Source organism: Vigna angularis, chromosome 9, assembly GCF_016808095.1.
Source record: "Vigna angularis cultivar LongXiaoDou No.4 chromosome 9, ASM1680809v1, whole genome shotgun sequence".
In the NCBI taxonomy this organism is placed as follows: Eukaryota; Viridiplantae; Streptophyta; class Magnoliopsida; order Fabales; family Fabaceae; genus Vigna; species Vigna angularis.
In genome coordinates this window covers 18,021,957-18,032,539 of record NC_068978.1, presented here as the reverse complement: position 1 = coordinate 18,032,539, position 10,583 = coordinate 18,021,957, and the positions used below count along the sequence as shown (strand labels likewise).

The 10,583-nt window shown below is 32.3% G+C and overlaps 1 protein-coding gene across 3 annotated transcripts; it reads right to left on the bottom strand.

Annotated features, from left to right (window-relative positions):
- Positions 1–2,606: 2,606 nt before the first annotated feature.
- On the bottom strand, positions 2,607–9,940 carry LOC108346332 (uncharacterized). Of its 3 annotated transcripts, none has more exons than XM_017585394.2 (5): positions 9,782–9,940; positions 9,371–9,559; positions 8,109–8,178; positions 7,938–8,025; positions 2,607–2,826 (listed from the first exon to the last, which is right to left on the bottom strand). In XM_017585394.2, the coding sequence occupies exons 2-4, from the start codon at positions 9,551–9,553 to the stop codon at positions 7,976–7,978; spliced, it is 303 nt and encodes a 100-aa protein (XP_017440883.2). In that variant the 5' UTR covers positions 9,554–9,559; positions 9,782–9,940; the 3' UTR covers positions 2,607–2,826; positions 7,938–7,975. The 3 variants fall into 3 exon arrangements, with proteins under 3 accessions (XP_017440883.2, XP_052724720.1, XP_017440882.2); XM_052868760.1 differs by having other exon boundaries at positions 9,371–9,651; positions 9,782–9,936; XM_017585393.2 differs by having other exon boundaries at positions 9,371–9,630; positions 9,782–9,933.
- Between the last annotated feature and the right edge of the window lie 643 nt (positions 9,941–10,583).

Genomic DNA, 10,583 nt, shown 5'->3' with positions numbered 1-10,583 from the left:
CACAAGGCATCTAAAACTAAACCCCGTTAATTGAATTTAACGACAGGGACCGATTTCAATCAATTTTTCAATATCAAGGACCAAATTGGCGAAAGCTGTAAGACGGGGATCTAACTGGAAAAACCCCACATAAATAGGGACTTTCGAAGGGGTTTAACCTTATTTAAACAATTTCCCAAGGCTTTACTTTCTTTCACGATAAAGTTTTCATGATACAGAGGCTACAAATAAATAATCTAAACAAGCGCAAGTATCTAATCACTTATCAAAGTATTGAAAATCATTATAATAATTACATAAATATAATCAAACATAAGACCATCACAATTATCATCACACATCATGAAATTAGCTTTCATACTTCAAAAGAAAATCAAAGATATCTCCAAATTCATCATACAGTACAACAATAAAATAAAGGTAATCTTCTCATACCTTAGTCAATTATAAAACTTCATGATAAAAATCGATTCAGATTCTTGCTATCTTCTCAAAAATAATTTTCTCCTCTTCAATCTATGTGTCTCACCGTGCTCTCTTTTCCTTTCTAAGGTTTTACGTAGCTATCTCTCCATGCTCCCCTTTTTCCTAAACTCATTTTTATCTTTTAAAATTAAATTATATTATAACTAAAAGAAATCAACTAGTGTTCTCTATAATATCTCAACTGGTTTTAAAACATAACATTCTATTTTTTTTTCTAATCTTCAACTTCTATTATTTAAAGTACGTTTCTTTATTTTTTTTATACTCTTATTTATAAACTTCAAATTTCTCGGGTCTTACAGTTTATTTTTTTAAAAAACAATTAAGACTAAATTGAGACAAAGTAAAATACACGGAACAAATTTGGACTAAAGCAATGTACATAGCCTAACAATGACACCCGACACTATTAGTGCCACATCACACTATCATTGTCACATGGCACAATGTTAGCTTGACACGTGGTAATTTTATTTTATTTTTAAATTAAAAAAATAAAAATAATTAAAAAAATATTTAAAAAACTCAAAAAAATCATAAACTAACACGTGATATCTCTTTAACGATGTTAGTATGGAACTAATAACAAGAACCTAATTGCTTCAATTTTTAAAAAACCGAAACTCAATTGGAATAAAAAAAAATGAAGAAACTATTTTAAAAAAGTATCGTAAATAGGAACCATATGTATTAAACCTATAGATATATATTACAAACTAACATTTATGGATAGGATTGATGATTAATTTTTAGCAAAACAAGATCGTTAGTCACTTTTAGGGAAAAAATAAACTAAATTTTCGATGAATGTTTTCAATAACCTGGTAACTTACAAAAACTCACAAAAACTCTAATTACAGTTTATAGTTATTTTCCTTTTATTTCTAAATGATACGCTAGATAAATTATAACATTTTATTATATTAAAAATGGTTTGCGCTCAATTTTAAAACTTGATTCTTCCATTTATGTAAGAATAAATTTTATAATAATTTATATATTTTATTAATATAATTTTCACAATTATAAATTTTTATTTTATTATATTTGGGTTGAAGATGATAATGGATAGGGGTGGCGCAATAGACCAATCGGACCGTTTAAGCTTGACCCGACTTTGATTCGTCAAAAATAAATCGGGTTGAGCTAATCCACAACTTTAAAATGGATTGACTTTTAAAACATAGGTTGCTCAAGTTGTTGGACTGACAAATGATCGGCTTTTAGGCTAAAAGGGTTAAAACAAATTGTGGTTTAGACTCTTTCAGATATTGAACAAACTGTATTAAATTTCGACCAAGATTTATCAGATTTTATTTAAGTTGTATTAGATCTTAATCTAACAGATTTTATTTAAGTTGTATTAGATCTTAATCAAACTAGATTAGATCTCGATCGAGCTATGTAAAATCTCAGATAGCTACGTAAAATCTCAGATAGGATGACCTAACTGACCCACAAAATTGGCCATAGTCGGGCAAACGATGGAAAAATGTTTAATGCTCTCTTTGTTACGCTTATTAATTTTACAGTTTATTTATATTTTTTTCCTTTAAGCCTTGCATATCTTCGGTATTACGTTAGAGTATTCTTTATACTCGCTTCTGAATAAAACTCCGATAATAACAGGTGTATTGTTCCAGATGTTCATATGTAGGTTTTATATATTTATTCAATAATATGAATCGTATACTTTTTCTTATCAGCATATGAACCATATACTTGGATTTGTAACAATTGTTTAGCTAAAAATATATAGGATTAAATGTTTTTTTTCAGTATAAAACTTTATCACATAGTAAATATTTTACATACCGTTTATTGAAAATATTTTAAACTATTTTCATAAAATACAAAAATAAATATTTTAAGTTACACTATTTTCACAGAATATATTTAACTTAATTTACTATTTTCATAAAATATACATTTAATTTAGAGATGAAACACAATTTTTAAAAATAATTTAAAAAAGAAAAATATATTTATTCTAAAAATATAGTATATAGGTAGAGAGCAAACTCGAATTATAAATGATCGAAACTTAACTTCGTAAACTCAAACTCACAATAATGGGGACGTGTTTTAACCTTCGAAAAATAAAGACAAATTTAACTTAAGTAAATAGCAAACTAATTAAGTAATTAACGTGCTCGTCACGAAACCCAAAAAGTTTTCACATTTGTTCTCCAAACTAAGACAATTAACCCATTTTTCTATCCCTCTAGAAAAACAAAATTAGAGTAGCAAATCATACACAAATCAAAAACCACATGTGAAGCTGCAAGTTACATGAACATCAACCATGGATGTGCATAATAAGTACGGTGCATGGCAGACCTACAAAACAAAATAGTACAACAAATTAAACACGAAATAAAGTCATGAAGAATGGTCACGTGGTTTCATCAGTTAATAGCATTTGGTACTTTTGAAAGGGTGAGAATGTGATAAGAACATGTTCATGTTGCTTGAAAATATGTTCTGTTCTTGTTTTCTTATTCAACAAATAATTGCTACATTTTTTCACTCAGACATATTTACTTTAACTCCCACAACCAAAAAGTTGCTTTCACCATTTTTATGCAATCTCAGAACAGTACCTTGTACAAAAATCAGGCCCAGGGAACTTTCACTTTTCATCTTTTGAGAAAGCTTGGTATAAATCAAAGTGAATGAATAATGAAACATTGTTGCAAGAGATCAAACCCTTAAATGAATGGTCGTATCTTAAAAGAGATTAATCTTTAGCTTCTGATGAGAAGATATCGTGGCACTAAAAAAATGAATGTATAGCACAACAATGCAGTGGTCAACGACCACACAGTATCAGCTAATACCATTCACAGCATTATGAACGAATGGAGTCAATATTTTACTATAAAGTTTCATGTTTGGACACTTCAATGTGATAGAACTGCTTTCTGCAGTTTTCAGTTTTCTTGCATCTGAGGGTTCACCGAAAGAAGATCAATCATTATGGTTACCTATCTATACTCTTGCATTGCTACTTCCCAGCACAGATCTCAGTAAGGTGCCAAATTGTTTCAGAGTAATAAAAAATATTTTAATCACAAACATACCATATTGTGATTCAATACAATCCTTCCAATTTCACTAAATAAGGCTGTCTTATATTATAACTTCAATTGGAATCTCAAATCTATTGCAAAATTTCAAACTATTCTAGAATTTCTTTCCCATACCAGCCCAACTTCTTCTGGCTTATCCCAGAAAAGCTAATGAGCATAAAGAAGGCATTGTGATGCCTTTAGCAAGGTAAATGGAGCTAACTAGCAGGTTGGAAGCACATGTCCTAAAAGCAACAACAAACAAACAAGACACCAAAATTATATTTTCTTGTTATCCCTGATTACCACCAATTAGGCAGCTAACCAGGAACCGTAAAAAAAGTTTGTGTAACAATCCAACCATTTCAGTTTAGGGACGAGTTTGAAAAACTTCACCATAAAGATTTCTAGAAGAAAAAATTAAATAATTTTTTCAAATAAACCAAAATTAGCTTATGCACAAGTTGAGAAAATAAGAAATTCGAGAAAGTACATGAGATAGGTTCTACAAATTAGCTTATGCACAAGTTAACTTTAACTATCAAAGAAACTCAATTTATTTCCTTCTTATTTTTCTCTCCTAGAAGTCTGTATGGAGAAATTTGTACAAACAGACCCTATATGGTGCAAATCAAAGCAATATATATCATGGTGAAAGAGGTGTATTGGAGAGTATACCCACGAAGTTGAGGTTGCAGACTTGTGCACATCCAAATAAAATGAATAAAATAAGCAAGAGAAAATTGGAATTCATAACCTTTCTCTGGTTTATCTCGCTTTTTAGGCTATCCTAATTGATTCAAATCAAATGGGATCACATGAGCCAGACTATCCAAAAGTTATTATACTATCACTTGTAATAAAACCACAATGAAAATTTATCCTAAGAATACTGAGCACAATACAATTGAATCAGAAATTATTGAAAATTAGGCTAGCACCTTGCCTTATTAATTGCTCACCATCTATCTTTTTTCTTATTATAGATCAACTTATTAAGCTCTCACTTTACAAGTATTTCACTAGATAAGGGGAAGATAACAACATAGAAGAGATTGTATCCCAAACTATTGAAATTTTATCTCAAATTTTCCATATAGTAACCACGCTAGTTTGCTATCAGACTATAGTGGTTTTGGGGTTGGCCACTCCATGCCACTACTTGAGATATATATCTATGAACTTGAGATAGAAATTTATTCAACATTGATTACATGCCAAATTACAGATGAAAATAAAAATAAAAACCGTCAATCGCTTATGCTGCTTCCCCTTAGTGTCTGAAAACCCTATATTCTATAAATGTATACTGCTACAAATATTAAATCTTGTAAACAGTAAATATGCTTATTAGACATTTCGGGTGATATTCATTTACAAGCACTTTTACGAGCAGCATAAATTATTTAAATTGTATCTCAAATTTTGAATACAGTGGCCACACTACTTTCTATCTGCCTATAGTGGCCTTGGGGTTGGTCACTCCCTGCCACTATGTCAGAACCATTAAAAACACACTAAAAACCCCATTTGAGCTGGAAATCAGAAAGTGAAAGACAGGTGTGAGCAGTCGAGTGACCGTTCGGTTTTGGAGGGTAGAAGTAAAACTTAGTTTTTCAAAATTCACGCCACTCTCTGCATGCAACCATCTTCTTCAATCTTCTGAAACTCCATTTTTCTCCTCCTTCTCTCTAAAAAGCTCTTACTTCAATCTACAAAATCTCACTCTTTTTTTCTTCCGATCATCAAACAGACCACACCTGAGCATTTCCGGCGTCGAGGACGTTCGTTTGAACCAATCAGTTCCGGGTTCTAAGTTGGTAAGTTCTCTCTTCATTCAGCCGGTTGGTTTCCTGGTACATGCAAACCTAGTTTATGGGTTGCATGAGTCAATCATCTTGTTCTGAGAGTTTCTGGATTTCTGTTTGGTTTAGTTTCTTAAAGCGTGACTGTAGAACGCTAAGGTCTCTGATAAAGGCGAACCTGTATTCTGAACTGTGAACGTTCGGTCACGCTTAGAGGTAAGGGAAGCTTATATAATTTGATTAAGATTCTTGTTTTGAATGGATGTACGTTCGTTGATTTCTGAATGAATATGAAGTATGATTGTTGATATGTTTTGACTGTATGAAGTGTGAATATTTACTATGATATGGATGTATGAATGTATGAAGATAGATGTTGAGAAATGTATTGATAAGATTATGAATTCTAAGTCTAGAGTTTTATGTGAAAATTTATGTTCGTCACTGAAAATCTTTGACCGTTGGGTTTTCCTTTGGACTCGGTTGGAACTGGATTCTTTCATTTGAAAAGAATTCCAGTTGAGGACCGAGCGTCTTCGTTCTGTAATATCTGTATATAAGCGTTCAACCAAGGATATTCGTTCTTTGGTGTTTGATGGTAAACTTAAGTATATCTATATGTATTTGTATATTTCGTTCGTTCGTGAACACTATTTAAATGGTATCTTATCATATTTATCAAGTCTTTCTTCTATAAGTTTAGTAGTGCTCGATCTTACACCAAGCGCTCGTACTAAGTAGTACTCGGTCTTACACCAAGCGCTCGTACTAAGTAAGTGCTCGGTCTTACATCAGGCGCTCGTTCTCGTTTCCGTAATCTATCTTTATAATAAGAGCGTTCGTCCAAACTCCATAGAGTTCGCTCTCTACAGTGCTCAATCTTCAACTGACATTCGGTTTCCTTGAGGTTTAGCTCATTAAGAAGCTAAGTATTTATTGGCAATCGGTTTCTTCATATGATTCCGTCAAGTACTATTATTTGGTGTCCTACAGTACCTGTCTCAATTGGTTTTGGCCTAAAGTCCTAATACTCGGCCTAGACTTTACGGTGTTCGGTTTGAACTCTCAAAAGTCAGTTCATTAAATTGGCTCACTTGGTAAACAACATTCGATTATATTAGTCTCTGAGAAGTATTATTATATTCGGTCATTTTCACAACTAGTGAGTAACTCTCTCAATTTGATTATGTTTGAGTTGGAGACATCTCGGTCTCACTCCAAGTGTTCGGTCTTGTTCTGGATTAAAAACTAACGGTATTTGGTATCCTGAGGGATCATTATTCAAATTGGTTCAGTTGAGGTTTTAATAATGAAAGATGATAGAATACGATATGGATGAAATGACTTTGGTTATGGAAGAGTGTTCCGGGGAGGAATATCTCATGATTTGATATTGGAATGGTAAAGTATGAATGTGGGCACGCTAAGCTGGCAGTTCATCCTGATATTCCGTGATTACTCGTTTCTCACGTAGAGAAGGGTAAGTCATGTGTGGGAATGGCAGGAGATCCTCGTCCTTATGGTTAATTTGGACGAAACGAACTAACCTCGGGTGGCAGCTGTTGAGGGTATCTCAGTTACTACATCACTCGGATGCACGAACGTCGTAGCTACACATAATTCATACAGTCCGATCAGTCAGAGTCTAGTATTAGGCTTTGCATGAAAGAGTTAATGAGTTATCTTGTTTAAATTGATTGAGTGAGATATATGTTGATAATTGAATTAAATTACATAAGCTTACCCTATTTTCTGTTTTGTCCGTTTTGTACGTTCGGTGGTTGTCCTTCTGTTGCAATGATCATCCGTGTGGATGTGAGCAGAAGGAGAAGCTTTGCTGGAAGAGGCATTGGAAGAAGAAAGTTTGGTCGAGGTAGAAGTTAAGACCGAACAGTAGAGCCGTTCGGTCAGTAGTTAGTTTCTTTGTGTGATAATCGTTCGGTCATCTATTGTTTTCTTCTTTTGTATGACCGTTCGGTACGTCTTCTGTAAACCGTTCGGTCTAGATTGCATATTTGTACAGTTTTAATTTCTCCGCTATCTTGTAAGGTCGTTCGGCCATAAGCGTACGTCTCATCTTTTGTAAGACTGATCTGGAATATTATTAATATATGATTATTCCATTATATAGTTTTTATACTGTATTTTTGGGATGTTACACACTACTTGAGATAGATATCTATGAACTAAAGTCTGAGAACAAAATAAAACTATTAAGAAAATAGGATGTCTCAAGAGAGTCATGTTATTTACTGTACAATCACTTTAATTAGTGTTAACTAGTATGATTAGTCGTGGTATTTAAGTCTTATTCCTGGAAAGTATTTAACTAGCTGCATATATACTGAACTGTACTATACAGCCTTGTAATTCATCCATTATTTAGATTCCTATGTCAAATTAATTTTGAATTCTTATATAAGTAAACTCCAAATACATTGTTATCAAAGCAGTAAGAACAAGCTGATAACAACTTAATGAGTTCAAACTTCGAGCTGTTCATTAAAATAGCCAATAATGAAGCGGAAACAGTGCATGTCACTATGACATCCATGAGAGACTGGTAGAAACTAACCTTTCACATTTTTAGCCATGAAGGAAAATTATGTTTGCTTAAGAATCCTCCTTCAATTCATCGGAATCAGAGTCACTAGCATTATAACCTAGAAGGATGCACCAAAATAAGTATGGTCAAGCCATTATATTACAGAAGAAAAAAATGAAGCTACTGACAATAACAAAGTACCTGGGTGCTTATCACCTACTTTCCAAACCGAAGATCTAGTCCTTGATGCTTTGGTCAACCAAACTCTTCCCTTAATTGCCAACAGAGGAAATCAGTTGGAAACCAAAAGTCCACAGAAATCCACAGATTGTTAATTAATCTATAATTAAAGATAGACCTTCCTCTTTACAGTCAACTTACTGCCCATAGAATTTCTACATTTCATACTGTTAAACATTTATACGCACTTCTATTATTTGTTTATGTTTCTAAAATAATTCAAGTTGCTACTCAAATTCATAATAGATCTTTTTATCATTTCATTCTAGATGTATGTACAGAGGCGTCTATAAACATGTTCAACCATCAGAAATCACATCAAATGCGTCTCCTCATCAGCCCACAATGTTGCCGTACATATTCACTGAATGACAGTAACAAATACTTTATAATTTAAGGGTGTTTCCCTCATGGATTTGGGAGAGAGTATGTGGGTGTATGAATTTGTGGTGTTTCGAGTTTCTAAGAGATTTTGATTAACGTGATAGATAAAAAATAGTCATAATAAACGGAATAAAAAGATTATTAAATTACTCTTAATGGTAAAAATAATATGAAATTATTTTTGGATGAGTTAAAAGTATTAAATTAAAAATAAAACTGTTATTTAATAAATTGTAATAAAAAAATTAATAAAAAGAATAAATAATTAATACAGTTTATTTTGTATGAGAAAAAATTAAATATTTACTTATTATTCATTACTGATGTTAAAGAATTCATGATCCCTCTGAAAACTTGGCTTGACAATTTAGGTAATTTTTTTCAGGAATTTCACAAAAATTTGCGAATTAAACTGTATAACAAAAAGAGAAAAGCTCGAGTTCTTCATTGTTACTGCAATTTATTAGTACCAGAAATCCCTATTAGTATCAGAAATCCCGCAAATTGGTCTGCGCATTCACTCTCAAATCGTGGCATTGGAACCCGAATGAAGCTTACAATCCGTTTGGCATTGGATCACGAATGAAGCTTACAATCCGTAGCTCCAAATCAGCGGATTTGATAAATCCACTCATGTGAACACAAAAAATATGTTCAAGAGTTTTCGTTGCTAGAATTTCTCAAAAGTAGTGATAATAATAAGCATGGTTGAATTGTTTGATTACTAGTTAACTTTAGACCACCAAAGTCTAACACCACCCCAAGTCCCAACAAGCCCTAACCAGTGAAACCAGAAGGAAACTTCATAGAAATAGACAGCAAGAAGAAGAACCACCCACCTTCTGAGCATCTCTGGGAACCCCGTAGCCACTGTAGTACATCTGACCCACCAACACTTGCATGTTTATGTCCCCTGTCTTAGCCTCTTTCAGAGCATCTCTAAACCACCGCTTCACACAATCTGCCACCACCTCCGACAGTGGTACGCGACCACTCCTTTCTCCCACAACGGAACTCTCCATAACCCCCTTTCAAAATCAAGTGCAAAACGTCGTCTCAGTGTTCAAGTTTTAGTTTTTGGTGTTCTTTTTGGGAGACCCTAAAAAAAGAATTGGATTTTCTGGAATCAGAGTTGAAAAAGCTTTAGTCTTCGCCGTATATTCTTGGAGAAAAATCATGGGTGTATATAAGATTGAACTAAAATACCAAAATTACACCAGAATAACAACATGGGGTTTCGAAGTGCTCACCTTTTTTCTCCCTTTTATTTGGGGTTGTTTCTAGTCTTCTGCGATACTATTTGAAGATCATTTTTTGTTTCAATTATAAGAGGGTTTGTTTCAAACTCGGAAAAATTATAAATTCAGAAAATGAGAAATAAGAATAATGAAAAGGTTTAGAGTAAGAAAGGAGGAAAAGCAAAGCTGTGTTATTTGTTTGTCAAACAACGTTTCCATGTGTTTACGTGGGCCTCTAAGTTTTAAACAACTCGATTTAGATTACAGTTGGCAATTCTTTATTTATTTAAAGGTTTAATTAATTATTTCATTTATGCAAACCTCCAGTTTTAAATTCTAAACTTAAAAATATTCCATTAAGTTTTAGCATATATTAATTTTTAGTTTTTTCAGTTCATTCCGTAAATATTAAAAAAAATTAAAATAATATGTTAAGAGTTAAACAAATTAGAAATAGAATTATTATTTCTAAAATCGAATTGTATTTTATTTTATTTTTAGAATATCTTTATTTGAATTTTTATTTTTAATAACAAAATTTAATAAAATATTATTTTCTTTTAAATATGATTACCAAAGTTTGACATTCCAATTAGGTTAACATCCAAATTCATTATTCATTTATCTGTTTAAAAAAATAATAAAAGAAAGAATAAAAATATTTGTATTGTATGAGCGTTTGGTCACCGGACGATCCATGCAGTCAAGACTTCAATAAGAGCAATCATAGTGACCACCTCGAGATCGAACAATTGTAACATACAACTGATTGATCATCCTTAAAAACGGGACTTGTTAATGATTAACTTACAAC

Excerpts from the sequence above, each read along its gene's own strand:
- LOC108346332 (XM_017585394.2), bottom strand. The coding sequence starts at position 9,553 with ATGGAGAGTTCCGTTGTGGGAGAAAGGAGTGGTCGCGTACCACTGTCG. Across the intron at positions 8,179-9,370 it reads TTCCCAGAGATGCTCAGAAG|GGAAGAGTTTGGTTGACCAA; the intron begins GTGGGTGGTTCT and ends TTGGCAATTAAG. Across the intron at positions 8,026-8,108 it reads AGTAGGTGATAAGCACCCAG|GTTATAATGCTAGTGACTCT; the intron begins GTACTTTGTTAT and ends GCATCCTTCTAG.